General features: G+C 41.7%; 1 protein-coding gene across 8 annotated transcripts in view; it reads right to left on the reverse strand.

Annotated features, from left to right (window-relative positions):
• ZC3H11A (zinc finger CCCH-type containing 11A) overlaps positions 1–13,878 on the reverse strand; it is a 68,351-nt gene extending 54,473 nt beyond the window's left edge. The window contains exons 1-8 of one of the 8 annotated variants that reach the window (XM_073666553.1): positions 13,740–13,872; positions 8,668–8,697; positions 7,841–7,890; positions 3,691–3,832; positions 2,959–3,078; positions 2,247–2,370; positions 1,962–2,153; positions 1,201–1,308 (exon numbers count right to left, since the gene is read on the reverse strand). In XM_073666553.1, coding sequence (XP_073522654.1) covers positions 1,201–1,308; positions 1,962–2,153; positions 2,247–2,370; positions 2,959–3,078; positions 3,691–3,744 — 598 coding nt within the window. In that variant the 5' untranslated portion in view covers positions 3,745–3,832; positions 7,841–7,890; positions 8,668–8,697; positions 13,740–13,872. Of the gene's footprint in view, positions 1–1,200; positions 1,309–1,961; positions 2,154–2,246; positions 2,371–2,958; positions 3,079–3,690; positions 3,838–7,840; positions 8,698–13,404; positions 13,666–13,739 lie in introns of those variants that run through there. The other 7 variants (XM_073666548.1, XM_073666542.1, XM_073666538.1 and 4 more) reach the window with 7 other exon arrangements.
• Between the last annotated feature and the right edge of the window lie 1,681 nt (positions 13,879–15,559).

The raw sequence follows: 15,559 nt of genomic DNA on the forward strand, positions 1-15,559 counted from the left end.
GTAATAATTTACGGATTTATTGGTTTAATATTTTATTTATTTATTTTTACTTATTTTGTGATTTTTTTTTTTAATAGTTTAAAAACTTTTTTTTTACATTTTTACTTAGTCCCTGTATGGGACATTAATTTTTATTTTTCTGATCACTGATCTCATGTAATGTAATACACATATATTACATTATATGAGATCTTCAATGACTGTTTCAGTCAGAGTCTCCTGTCTGACTTCAGCTACATACAGGCTGAAGTCAGACAGGAAGGACACCATATATGGCAGAGCTGGAGGCGGTCATGTGACCTCCAGCTGCCATAGCAACCCCAGGTCCTCAAACGAAACGGAGGTCTTCGGAGGTAAGTAAGACGACCCCCTCTCTTCCTGCTGTCTCCTATATGCCGCGATCACTATAGATCACAGCATATAGAAGACAGGAAAGGGTTAACATCACTGGGACCTGATCTAATCAGGTCCCGATGATGTACCCTGTCAGAGCTAACGCTCTGCACCGGAATCGCAGTGCTTGCAGGACCCTGGGGGTCCTGAGCACTGCGAGACCACCCACCGTTTTTAAACGTCGGCACTGCACAGAGCCCGGCAAGCGCCGACGTTTATCTACAGTGGGCGGTCGGGAACCGGTTAATAACCACCCTTTCTTTCCTATCACTGAGACAATTCTTAACCCACTTACATATATTTTCCCCTATCCCCATTGTTCTCATTTTATGTATCAACCTTTTGTGTGGAACCGTATCAAAAGCTTTTGATAAGTCCATAACATCCACTGCATTTCCTTGGTCCAGGCCGGAACTTACTTCTTCATAAAAGCTGATCAGATTAGTTTGACAGGAACAGTCCATCGTAAACCCATGTTGATATTGGTATATGATACATGGTATAATAGTCAGCACTTGAGCGCTGTTCTCATGTCCACTGTGCTTTTTATATACTCCGCTTAATTGACCTGTGGTGCGTGTTTGAAATCCTCAACGTGTCATAGCAATAAAGACAAACTGTTGATGTCTTTCAATATTTAGTCAGAGCTGACATTTGCTCTGATTTAATAGTAATGGCTGCAGCAGTCACGTGACAAGCCGAGAAATGAAGAGCCAAAATCACAAGAAAGGCGCTGGGAGGGAAGGGAGCAGAATTTTTTTTCTCCCATTTGCTACACTTAAGTAGAGGATAACCACTTTCATTTACCTTTTTGCACAGATTTTCTAGTAGATAATGTATGTATTCCTTGTTGATTTCCAGGTACCATACTATGCTGGGAAGAATTCTTCAGCTCCTCACCTTCAGAAAACTGATCTTTAAAAAAAAATGTTTAAAAAAAAAAAAAAATCAGACAAACCTGACATTGTATTTGCGATGCCGGGTCCGCATTGCATTTGAATTCCTAAACAATGGAATTCAGCTGTGCTCCATTTGGCTTCAATGAGGCAAATACAGGCTCAAATATCATATTTTGGAATCTTTTGTGGTGGCATCAGTCTTCTCTAGAGCTCATTCAGATGTCAGTTTCTCGTATGAGTTATATCCGTAAAAACAACTTGGAACTATTATAGCCTATAGGGCTGTATATTTTTACGGACTGAGTAATCAACACAAAATCACAGAGACGTGTTCAATCTTGATCAGATTCTCAGATTAAAACTTATTATGGATCTGTAAAAAAAAAACTGGACAGCACTCAGATGCCTTCCGTGTGCCGTTTGATATGAGGGTTGAGAAACCTCACATTTTTTATTGCAGCTGAGAAAAAATGATGAAAATTACCAAATTCTGATGCTAAAACTGATACAGTGAGCAGTCTAATGTAAAAACAAGCAAAAAAACACTGATGAAAACATATGAGCAAAATCACTGTCATCTGAATTAGCCTTTAGCTGGACACAATAGTGTAGACTTACTACTTTAACCGGCAAAATCGTGTACTAGGTTTTCCTGCAAGTCAAACTCACCATCATCATCTTCATCATCATCCGCTGCATTTATGACCACAGGTGGATGTGTAGGACTTGGAACATTCTCTGTAGCCTCCATTTTTTTGACCCCACGTAGCTGTGGTGTGGGGACCACGGAAAGTTTAGCTGGGGGTGGCGATGGTAGAGAGGTCTGCACATCAGGTTCACATGGTTCAGGCTTTGCCAATGCTATGGAAGAGTATTTAGACTGCATCAGGTCAGCTGCTAAGTTTAAGCAGAGGAAAGACTTTTTGCTGACTATACAGAAACAAGAACACTTACCCTTAGTCGGAGGAAAGTATGCACCATCCACAAATCTCCCCTTTGTGTGATGGAAAGCACAGTTTGCCTTCTGACAACCAGAGATCTGGTTTTCCCAGTAGCAGGCTATCTCACTGCGTTTTTTCTACGAAGATCATATCACAGTTAACATAGTAAGAATAATGTTCTCCTTAATATAAAAATGTTTAAGTATAGGAAAAACTCCTGGTGCCAATAAAAGCAAGGCTAGATGACTGGTGCACATATCATATGGTGCACTCATTATAAATGGGCAGCTGTCACTAGGAGGAACTTACTGCATTATGTTAGGTATTACACTTAATATTGCTTAATAAAGTCATGATATACTCTGTCCTCCACTGATCCCATGCTGTACACCATCAGCGTGCCCTTTAAGATGATTGAAAAATGGGGAAGCCAGACACTAATGTTTACAACATGGCAATCACTCTCAAATGGATGAATCTCAGTTCTATTTTTGCAAATTAAGTAATAATGAATTCACTTCTACATCACTAACTATTATTCTATTCAATTTTCACTTTATGTCTTATTTTATAGACTAGAAATAATGCAGCAAAAAAATACTTCATAAAAGATGAAAAAGGTGTGATGATGAATAAGCTATTCATAGGATCACACAATAAAGATAATTTTAGCAACCCAAAAATGATCCACAGTTGGCCGTCACTTATTGATCTTGAGCACTCACATCAATTTCCATGTGGCGAAACTTGCAGATTTGGCGAAAACACCGGCCTTCCTTCCACAAAGTGCAAATGGTTTCATTTCTTAAGGCAGCCTCACAGTGACGGAAAGCACAGCCGTCCCCCTGTTGAAAAGAAACAGACATTCATACCAACTTACTGCTCCCAAGATGAATAATAAAGTACAATAAGCATAAAAATATTTCATTATAAATTGGTTACTGAAATATCCCAAGTATACAGCATAGCTGCTTAACCCCCTGACCGAATACCAGATATATCATCTGCAGCATATAGATGCCTGGCCACACGCTGACATAACACATTCATCATTCTGATTGCAAGGGCACAGGAGTATTGAGTAAAAGTAGTAAAACCTACAAAATTACACAAATTTGGTATTGACAAATGCAGAAAAGAAAGAAGATGTTCAGCATGCTGCAGTGCCACATAAAAGTTACAAAAAAAAAATAATAATATTTAACAATGATTGACACCTACGTCGAGAAAATTAACAGCAAGGGTTGTGTAAGGAAGTTTGGCATGTGGAAAAGGGTGCCTCCTGGACTGCATGCTGTAAATGTCAGGCATTTAAAGGGGGTAACAGCAGCAGCAGGTGCTCCGCTCCGATGGCAGCTATGTAATACAGCTATTAACTGCAGGGAATGATGCAGGTTTAGCCCCTTGGAGTTGGCAAAGCAGGGCTTCTAATGGCTCAGAAGTTCTCTGAGGGTTACCTTGGTGCAGGTGGAATAGAAGAAGAAATAGCAGTCATCTCCTTGGTTAGACATCTGAGTTCACGAGTTCAAGCTTGGTAACTCTGCAGGTTATTTATTTTTTACAGATATATAGAAGTATATGCAGATCCTGAACAATCTTCTACACTAAAAGAAAAGAAGACTTTTTTTTAGTTAGTTTGGAAGAAATTTCTAAAAGACACAGTACTAACAACAGATCTTTTGAAACTATTGGCTGTCCACATTCTGCACAAAAAGAAAAACCTCTCTGTTCATAGCTCACAAATGTTGTTATCTTTAGAACTGGACATAGCATTCAGTGCCCTGGAGTGCTTCTGACCAAAGATCTAAGATTTTATAACGCTGGTCGAAACTCGCCTGCGATTTACTTCCCATAGACTTCAATGCATGTCACATGCAACAGCTACTTGGCAATTTTATTCAAAGCATAGTCATGAAATAGCAAGTTGCAGACTTTTCTTCTATTTTCTGTACATGATAAATGTAGCAGCAATCTGTTGCCTTCAAAAGGAGACTTTTCAAGGTAGACTCTGAACTGTGCAGAGGTCATTGCACAGGGAAGGAGAAAGGGAGCTGATCTTTACCTACGGTGAATAGCATAATCCTGGGGTTATCTTTTATTATAAAGAGATCACTACTTTAAAGTGATTGCTACAGAACAGGACGCATCGGCTTAATATTAGGATTAGTGGCTAGAGTGAAAATTGCAAGATTCCAATTAGTTTTTCAACATACATTGTGACCAAATTAGTCAACTCAAATTTTTCTTTTTGTACAACTTATCAAAATATCTCCAACAACCAGCATTTTTATGGACAACCACATTGAAAGCATAACTGTCAACTGACATGGATTTGCCCCATCAGGTCCAAGACATCTATACATTTCATATTGTTAAATCTGGTGACAGATCTCCTTAAATAATATTCAAAGCAATATACGTCTACAGATCAACACACCGGTCTAAACCGATTACCAGCATACCTACAATTAAAATAACCCGCTCAGCTACCACCAGCCTCAAAAATATCAAAGTCCACATCTCATTTAAACACTACCGTCTTATTTTTACAGACAGTTCAAAAAGATTCTCGATGTTTGACAACCCAGATAAAAAAAATTGTTAATGAAAAACTGATTCATTAGATTACCCATTTCCTTTAAAGTTCCTATGTTTTTCTTTTTTAAGGGGTAGTCTACTCCTGGCCATTCCTTATTAATAGTTCCACTGTGCAGCAGTGAACAGCGAAGGCAGCAGCCGATCAGGGGACACTGTTTAGTTTGTGTCATGTGAACGCCAGGGAGCCTGATGTAGAGATCGAAGGAACGGCGACAGGTCACGATGCACGTATACAGAGCTTTTTAATTTTATGCTGCACAGTGGAACTATTAAAAAGAGCTTGTAAAGTATTGACAACCTCTTTAATAATAGTAATCTATTTACTGTCCTGGTACATGATCACCCAAGCTATGATGCCTTCAGACAAAATGCTAAAGTCGGAATTCTGCTGCTGTACTGTTACCAGCGAGCAGTGTATTGGGCGCTCCAGTACCATATTCCATTAATCCTGTACATGTACGTAAGACTAGAGCTACACGACATGCTTCACACTCCAGTGAACCTTAGGGCTCAATAGGACATCAGTTTTTAACTTTCGGGTTCTGTGTTTTTCATGGATAGAACCCATAGTGATTACAGTCTATGGCGCTGTTCAAATGCTTTTTGCAGAAGGAGTGGTCAGTAGTGATGAGCGAGTATGTTTTGTTAACCCTTTCGGCGAGTATGCTCGGGCCGAGCTCCGAGTATTTACAGCTGCTCGGTGATATGGTTGAATCGCTCCCGTGTGCATGATTTCCAACTGTTTGACAGCTTTATCACATGTGAGGAATGTCTATTTCTTACAGATTCCTCACATGTAATAAAGCTGTCAAACAGTTGCAAATCATGCACACGGGAGCGATTCAACCATAACACAGAGCAGCTGTAAATACTCTGAGCTCGCCCGAGCATACTCACCGAAAGGGTTAACAAAACATACTCGCTCAACACTAGTGGTCAGCACTAAAACACGTCTGATTATGATCTAAGTCACACATCAAACTCACCGATGCAAGACTATGGGTTCATGTGAAAAAATGTAATAGCACTTGTGTCATCAGAGTAGCAACCTAGTGCAGTCTGATTTCCATGTTAATGTGATAGGAGAAGCTTGAAAACTAACATAGGCAAAAAGCAAAACAAAAAACCTTGATGAACTATTGATGGTAAATCTGACACTCACCAAACACCTCTGAAAATCCGATTCAGAACACTAATGAAAATCTGTTCCATTTTTTGTACCCAAGAAAAATGACTGATGCCTGAATGAGCCCTTAAAGAAACAATTCAGCCTAAGACAGTGTGTAACTTTTTTAGGGTTGTCAAATTTCAAACATGTCACAAGCGACATATACTAAAAGGATTGTCCGATACATACAATGTCCTTTATAAATATTCATCTTTAAGTTCTAAGCACTTTTATAATTAGCTTTATTATAAATTTCCCTACTATTCAGTGACCACAGCTTTGTCACTCTTATCCTCTAATGTCCCAAAGCAATCGAGATGATGGAGACAGGGAGGAGGGATGGCAGCTCTATTCAACCCTACAAAGGGTCTTCTGCCCCTCCCCCTCTTTCACTGAAAAGAGAAGTCATCAGGGGGCGGTGATAGAAGCAATGCGAGTAACTACCAGGGCCACCCCCTGATGACAATTCACATCAGGGTGGTGATAGAAGCTCTTGGGCAATCCTACTGTCACTCACCCTGTATCTATCAGCGCCCCTTAATGATGTCTCTTTCAGCGAACGAGGTAGCGGTGACCGAAATGTGCCATTGGGGTCTGAAGATGCGGATAGTGGGAACAGAAGTAGTGTGAAGGCTGTGAAAAAAGCTTTCACTTATCCCTTCCTTCAACACAACTGATTTAATGATGTCCTGTTTTGGGAAAGGGGTGTAGATAGAAGCTGCGAAGAAGTGACTGCAATGCCATCCTCCTGTTATGTTCCTTTTAAGACTCCCCTTGAATTGAACTTCACAGAAAGTAAAGAAAAAAAACATCCATAGGGATTAGATGTACAGAGAATGGTCAGATTAAAATAAGATTATAAAAGTGGTTAGGGCTCAAAGTGAACCTGTCATCAGGATTTTGCCAAGTAAACTACAGGCAGTGTCAGATTGGTACTGTTACACCGATTAAAATCATACCAGAGGTGAAGAAATCCATATTGTGGTTGTTGTTTAATCTGTGTTTGCATTTTTGAGTTAATGAGTTGCACGTGTCTGTGGGCGAGTGTTTTTTTGGAGATCTGGCCTCATTGTCATCATTCTGGCTTAAATGACAGGTCACTGAACATGCAGTGACCTGCCTCCTAATTTAAATACTGCGCATTTAATATTGTGGTCTCCAAAAACAAATTATTGTTATCTCCAACAAAATGGCGAGCACAAGATGAGGAAATAGTCACCGCTGAAAAGTAGCAAAGCTACTGCACTGGTCCTTTGAATACAGTGGGCGGCGCATGCGCAGATTGAGAGCATTGCTTGCCGACAGATGCTACTGCGCATGCACCTCCTGTGCCATTTTGTTGGAGATAAAAAAAATTTTTGAAGGCCACAATATTATATGCACAGTCACAGTACTTAAAAAAGGAGGCAGGTCAGTGACTTGTAATTAAAGCCCAGAATGATGATGAGGCCAGAGCAGCAAAAATAGACCTGCCCACAGACAACAACATGGATTTCTTCAAACCAGGTATCATTTTAATAGCTGTAACAGCGCCAAGCTGACAAGGTCTGTAGTTTACTTCGCAAAATCCTGATGGAAGGTTCCCTTTAAAGACAGATTTACAAAGGGCATTATAGGTATTGAACAACCCCTTTAAAGTCTGTGTATGCAAAGTGGCATGCTACTAGGTATTTCATTTCATTTGTGTTTGGCTACAAGTTCAAAACACAACCCCATTACCAATAAATAGATGAGCAGTTGCAATTGTAGCCCTAGCCCATAAGAGTACACACCCTGTTCCCGCTTTATTTTTGTCTGTAGGGATACCCTTAATAACAACATTTTAGCTGGTGAAAACTCACCAAGGCACATTGGTAGATCTCCGAACTGAACCAGCTGCAAGACTTTTCTCCTGTAGGTCGAATCAACCATCAATCCAACAGTTAATTTGTGGCAGAAAGAATGGCAGCAGGGTGAAGGAAGGGATTTAGACTTGACCTTGAATGACCAGTTATGTATAAGCAACACAGGACAGTCCATAGAAGAAAAATGCTTATTTTTTTTTTAGTTATTTTTTTTTAATCCTCAACTACTTGAGGGGAAAAATAAAATAAAAAATAAACACCAAAAAGAGTAAGCCCAGTTTTCTGCAAAGAATGTAATATCAAAAAGTCTTATTGGGTGAAAAAAATAAATAAGTAAAAAAATATATATACTTAAGGGCCTTTCAAAAACTCCAATTCCACGTCTTCTTAACCTAGTATGAAAAGAACAAAACAACTCCCTCTTTCATAAAAACAAAGTGGAAGTAGATAAGCACAGGGTTATTATACGGTCTTAACACAAACACTACTACCATGCTATAGACAGGGGCATCTAATAGATTATATGTATGAGGTCTAACCAAATAATGGTGTATCCATGTCTATGGTTCTATCAGACTACATCCAGTAGTGCTATGCAATTATCTATATGTTACCATTTAAAAATACACAAGGGGTTTGCTCAGTTTATATTGAAGTACTTGGTCTATAATGGATTATTACACGTTTTAACCTGGTGGAATGAGTAGCAAGTGTACTGTAAATGCTACATGCCATTGCCGGATGTTCTCCCAACCTGAGTAAGACGTAATCCTATTAGGGCTAAGCATTGCCACTTTGTCCATAAAGGTTAGTTCCATACTCACACGGATTGATTTCCCACGACTGTCGACAAACTGAAAAATAAATGACACAGGTCTGAGTACAAAGCGGTCATCAGTCGTGTTACTTTTACAGTCTAATACAAATCTCACACTTAAAGGAGTTGTCCAATACTAAAACAACTCCTTCCCAGTGTTTGGCCCTGATAAAATAAAAACAATAAGCCCACGGCCCCACTATCAGTATTTGGTCAGTATTTTTTCTCAGTAGTGGGAGCCAAAACCAGGAGTGGGTGATAAATGCAGAATTGGTGACTTGTTTCTGTTATACTTTTTCCTCTGTTCCTCACCTGGTTTTGGCTCCCACTCCTGAGAAAAAATACTGACAGAATACTGATAGTGGGGCCGTGGGCTTATTCTCATCGCCTCATGTCAGCGCCATTGGCACTCGCGTTCCCGGGCACACATGGGGTTGTTATGACATGTACGCCCCGGTAGAACGGCGCAGGAACGGGAAATGAGTATAGATATTTTTATTTCATCACAGCTAAATATGGGGAATAAGAAGGAGTTGTTCTAGTAGTGGACAACCCCTTTAAGTACTGAATTTAGCATTCACATCCATGTTAATGGATGATTTGCTTTTATTAACTCAAAGCATTTAAATCCTTCGTACCCAACTTACTGGAAAAGTGGTTTAAGGAGTAAAATTAAGTTTTATTCTCCCTGCAGCTGCTCGCTTCCACTCGTCAGGACAGTGCAGGCAGAGGTTAGTCACCACTGACTATACAGAGAATGTGGCTGTAATTACACACTGATCGACAGCCCACTCTACAACATGTGTGAGCAGAACAGTGTGTCAGCCGAACTCGCGCTCACTGTAACCATTCCCTGCCCAACCCCGATGATTGGAAGAAAGCTGCTAAATGTAGAATCAAGAATCATTTTGTCCCCGTAGCTGCACCAGATATAAATGCCATTTACCAGCTTAACCAAAATCGGCAGGTAAATAGTGTTTCTTGCGGTGACATGTTCCCTTTAGAATGGGAAAACAGTAAACATAAATGAATGTACATATACAAATGTTTTGCTTCCAGGAACGCTTCAGGTCTCCCTCTAATCTTCACATCAGATTTTTTTGGTCAGTATTTCATGAGTAACTCAATGTCTTTCTAACCTGCCTCGAAAAGCAGTAAGTAAAGGTTAAGAATGAACATATGTACTGGAACGTAAAAACAGCTTGCTGATCATATGATCAGGCTTTGTAGCTTCTTTCACCTGTTTCATGTTTCCAAAGACAGAAGCAGTTAAGAAAAGAGACCAGACTGTTCAAGTGGCTTCAGCTTGGAAGTGGCATACTATCTTATACAGAGGAAAAAAAGTCCTCTGAAGCTGCAGAAACCAGTGGAAGAGACGCAGAAAGACGCTTCAGGAAAAACAGCTATCGTTTTCATGAAGCATCTTCTGCTTGAAAAAGTGGACATCGAAAAGACGTCATGTGCACATACTCTAAGGCAAAATTATTAGTTGTACCTACGGAGAGAAACATTAGAACTGAAAGATTCGTAGCCACTCCTGATGAAAGTGATGTGTGAACAAAGCCTTACACTGATGAGTGATAACGTTGTGGCCACAGCAGTTATATCACTGACGACAATGATGATAAAGCCATATGATAAATATCCTTTAAAAAGTCATGTTTTATCTTGTCTAAATGCCACAGTTCTATTGAATCTGACATTACATTTTTAATTTGTTCTGACACCTCTGTGTTCCCGAAATACGGACCCTCTTCCTTGTATGTAAATCTGCTCTTTATAGCCACACGGGCGTAATCCTCAACTTCTCTATGCAAGTCTTTTTGAGCATTATGCCCCTTTGGCTAACATTAGATATACATACAAGGAAGAGTGGGGTATACCTTAGGAATGGAAAGGCACAAGAACAATACCAAAATCAGAAGAGGGGCGCTTACACCAGGTGAAGCACTACATATTTAAGAAAAGTGACAGGTCTACTTAAAGGGCCATTGTCAGCACAGAATGACTGCTCAAACCAATCATCTAAATGCACCTTCTTCTTGTGCGTTTCTGCATGTGGATTTGCCTATCCAATGCATTGCAAAAACGCATGGCAAATCCGCATGCAAATCCGCATGTAAAAACTGCATGCGGTTTTCTGCCAAGGAGATGCAGAAATATTCAGGAAAATGTCTGCTTCACTTCTGCATCGTGGACACTAAGCCTTAGGCTGGTTCCACACTCACACTCTTCATGGTTTTAAACTTCATAGTCAATTGTTTCTGTTAGGCCACATTCACACATCCGTATGTCAAGGTCCATAATTACAAGACCGGTTGCAAGTCTCTCAACACAAACTCAGTCCTTCATAGGCATACATGAGGCTACCAAGTTCGGGTCAGGAAACCTGCGTCTGGTCTGTGCATCATGATCCGTATTCCAACAGGGATGTGTGAACCCGGACTAAAGCTCTGGTCAGTGTTCTCTTTCACACCCTACTAACTTATAATGGGCAAAAAGAAATAGACCATAAGTGTTTCAAAAAACCCTAGGGTACAATATAGTTAAGAAACAATGTGATAACTAAAAAATAAGTACTTTATTAAATATATTTAAAAAGACACACATTGTATGATTCCGTATATTATCAGACATAATATGGGCAGATGAGGTAACAGAGGATAGATAGAGACACAGTTGGTATCAAATATAAACCAAAGACGCAATCACATAATCCAACCAATACAATCAATTGGTCACAGCAAAAGGTGTGTAGGTCAGGTCACAGGGACCACTGCCCCCTGAGGAAGTACGGAAACACGCGTCGGGGCTTCCCCTGACACTGTTGGTTATCTCTCACCTGTTACTAAATATGCTTTGTCCAGCCTTACTCATGTAATACTTGCATTATTGTGTGTTGTAGGATTTGACTTTTGATTATTTTTGTTGACGTCTGCTTAGACCATATGATTAATATTATTGTGACCTGACCTACACACCTTTTGCTGTGACCAATTGATTGTATTGGATTACGTGATTTCATCTTTGGTTTATATTTGATACCAGCTGTGTCTCGATCTACCCTCTGTTACCTCATCTGCCCATATTATGTCTGATAATATATGGAATCATACAATGTGTGTCTTTTTAAATATATTTAATAAAGTACTTATTTTTTAGTCATCACATTGTTTCTTAACTATATTGTACCCTGGGGTTTTTTGAAACACTTATGGTCTATTTCTTTTTGCTCAACTGGTATCTAGCGGTATGCCCCTCATTATCTATGATGTCTTGTTCTCCATTGGTATTTTCTTACATTATAACTTATAATGGGTCCGATGAGCTTCCGATTTCTTTCCTAACTAAACCTGCATTTGGCTCCAAAACAGAAGTGAACACAGCCTAAAGCTTATAGTAAAATATGTCAAAGTTAAAATGCAAAAAAGGTTGTTTTTTCTTTTCTGGTGTTTTAGAAACATTTTTGTTTGTTGCATTTTTCATAACATACACTGATGCAAAATTACAATTCGCTACTGGTATGGATTATTCTTCAGTCTTTTCTATAGTACTAAAAATCTCCTGTAGTATAAAGAGAAGGATGTCACCTAACAACATACCAGAGCCAGAGCTCGCTCCTCCGAGATCAGCACCACGGGATGTGTCAAAGGTCCACATTTCATGGCAAAACAGGTGGCAGGGCACAATATTTATAAAAGACTCAACACGAATGTGCTAACAATACAACAAACATCAATTTATGAATTCCTGATGCTGGTTATCAGCCCCTGTAAATGGACACCAAGGCCACGTTCACACGTTCAGTAATTAACCTCAGTATCTGTAAGCCAAAACCAGGAGTGGGTGATAAATACAGAAGTGGTGACGTGTTTCTATTACACATTTCCACTCCTCATTTTGGCTTACACATATTGAAGTAAAATTCGGACCAAATACTGAACGTATGACTGAAGCCTACCTATGAGGGTGAGCATTTGGCCGGCAGTTGAGTTTATGAAAATTTGCACATCACACTCCATCAGCCACTGGATGGGAGAGGGAGTACCGCCTCTTACCAGGGGCAGCCCGGGCGCTTTCATTAGCAGGCCTTGCGCTGCATAATGACGCTGTACCAGGCTGGCTAATCAAAAGAAGAGCTGCGGCCATCGGCAGGTAAGAGGCAGTAGTGACAGTGCCAGGCCGACTAATCAAAAGAAGAGCTGCGGCCATCAGCAGGTAAGAGGCTGTACTGACAGTGTCAGGCTGGCTAATCATAAGAGCCAGGGACATCAGCAGGTAAGAGGCAGTACTGACAGTGCCAGGCTGGCTAATCAAAAGAAGAGCCAGGGACATCGGCAGGTAAGAGGCGGTACTGACAGTGTCAGGCTGGCTAATCAAAAGAAGAGCCAGGGACATCGGCAGGTAAGAGGCGGTACTGACAGTGTCAGGCTGGCTAATCAAAAGAAGAGCCAGGGACATCAGCAGGTAAGAGGCGGTACTGACAGTGTCAGGCTGGCTAATCAAAAGAAGAGCCAGGGACATCAGCAGGTAACAGATGTTACTTCCTCTATCGACCAGGGGAACAGGACGTGTGAACTGATTCACACAAGCTAGCCGGCAGCCATCTTCTGTGTGAGAAAGCCTAGGCCTCATGTGTGTCACATTCCTCCAGCACAATGCCAGCAACATGCTTCTATGCGGTGGGTCCTGTGCCCCCCGGGGCCGCACATCAGGTGCCCCCGCACCCCGGTCCGTTCTTTACCGCTCTGAGCTACACTGATGTGACCCCTCGGCACCTTCTTCCCGGGGACTCGGCTTCTCTCGGCACCCTCTTCCCGGGGACTCGGCTTCTCTCGGCACCCTCTTCCCGGGGACTCGGCTTCTCTCGGCACCCTCTTCCCGGGGACTCGGCTTCTCTCGGCACCCTCTTCCCGGGGACTCGGCTTCTCTCGCCACCTGTACCGCCGCGGCCCTCGGAGCCCCACCAGAGAGTAATGCTGACCGGACGTACACGCCAGATCTGGGCCTGCGCAGTGCGGTCACTCGCCGCCGCCGCCGGTATGACGCCGTGTGTGAGGTGATGAGAACACTTCTTACCGGCCCGAGCCCGCTCTCGTCCGCTTCCCGCTCCACTAGCGTTCTTAGAATCCCAGGCAAATGATGAAGTCACAAACAATGGTACAGCCCACAGTGCAGGGCGGGGTCCGCTCAGAGGTCACGTGACTGACTGTCCAGGAAGAGGCGGGGCCTGCTGGTACATGCCGCTGTGTGATTGGCGCTGAGAGAGCGGGCGGAAGAGAAGGACTCCATTTTACAGCTACAGATGAGAGCTCGGGGTCTCCTATACACCCTGCACCAGATAGCGCACGTTGTTAAGGCTGCTCTGAAACTACACTCATTACAGACTTTCCCCCACAAAGTACATTTTCATTAATAGTTCTTAGAAGAAATAGAAGTTCCACAATTTGAGGTGTTAAGATTTATTGATTAAAGGGAACCTGTTGGGACCCAGAACCAGCAGCTGTGTGTACATATATAACCACCCAGCCTCCAGCCCTATATACACAGTGGGTACGGAAAGTATTCAGACCCCTTTACATTTTTCTCTTTGTTTCATTGCAGCCATTTGGTCAATTCTAAAAAGTTCATTTTTTTCTCATTAAGGTACACTCTGCACCCCATCTTGACTGAAAAAAACGAAAATGTAGAAGTTTTTTGCAAATTTATTAAAAAAGAAAAACTGAAATATCACACGGTCATAAGTATTCAGACCCTTTGCTCAGACACTCATATTTAAGTCACATGCTGTCCATTTCCTTGTGATCCTCCTTGAGATGGTTCTACTCCTTCATTGGAGTCCAGGTGTGTTTAATTAAACTGATAGGACTTGATTTGGAAAGGCACACACCTGTCTATACAAGACCTCACAGCTCACAGTGCATGTCAGATCAAATGAGAATCATGAGCTCAAAGGAACTGCCCAAGTTGCTCAGAGACAAAATTGTGGCAAGGCACAGATCTGTCCAAGGTTACAAAAGAATTTCTGCATTACTCAAGGTTCCTAAGAGCACAGTGGCCTCCATAATCCTTAAATGGGAGAAGTTTGGGACCACCAGAAGTCTTCCTAGACCTGGCTGTCCAGACTAACTGAGCAATTGTGGGAGAAGAGCCTTGGTGAGAGAGGTAAAGAAGAACCCCAAGATCACTGTGGCTGAGCTCCAGAGATGGAGATTGGAGAAAGTTCCACAAAGTCAACTATTACTGCAGTCCTCCATCAGTTGGGCCATTATGGCAGAGTGACCCAACGGAAGCCTCTCCTCAGTGCAAGACATATGAAAGCCCGCATAGAGTTTGCTCAAAAACACATGAAGGACTCCCAGACTATGAGAAATAAGATTCTCTGGTCTGATGAGACGAAGATATAACTTTTTGGTGATAATTCTAAGCGGTATGTGTGGAGAAAACCAGGCACTGCTCATCACCTGCCCAATACAATCCTAACAGAGAAACATGGTGGTGGCAGCATCATGCTATGGGGGAGTTTTTCAGCTGCAGGGACAGGGCGACTGGTTGCAATTGAAGGAAACATGAATGCGGCCAAGTACAGACATATCCTGGATGAAAACCTCTTCCAGAGTGTTCTGGACCTCAGACTTGGCCGAAGGTTCACCTTCCAACAAGACAATAACCCTAAGCAGACAGCTAAAATAACAAAGGAGTGGCTTCAGAACAACTCTGTGACTATTCTTGACTGGCCCAGCCAGAACTCTGACCTAAACCCAATTGAGCATCTCTGGAGAGACCTGAAAATGGCTGTCCACCAAAGTTCACCATCCAACCTGACGGAACTGGAGAGGATCTGCAAGGAAGAATGGCAGAGGATCCCCAAATCCAAGTGTGAAAACTTGTTGCATCAT

The sequence above is a fragment of the Phyllobates terribilis genome, unplaced genomic scaffold (assembly GCF_046119375.1).
Source record: "Phyllobates terribilis strain yellow unplaced genomic scaffold, ASM4611937v1 Scaffold_2__4_contigs__length_985480577, whole genome shotgun sequence".
NCBI classification, from domain to species: Eukaryota; Metazoa; Chordata; class Amphibia; order Anura; family Dendrobatidae; genus Phyllobates; species Phyllobates terribilis.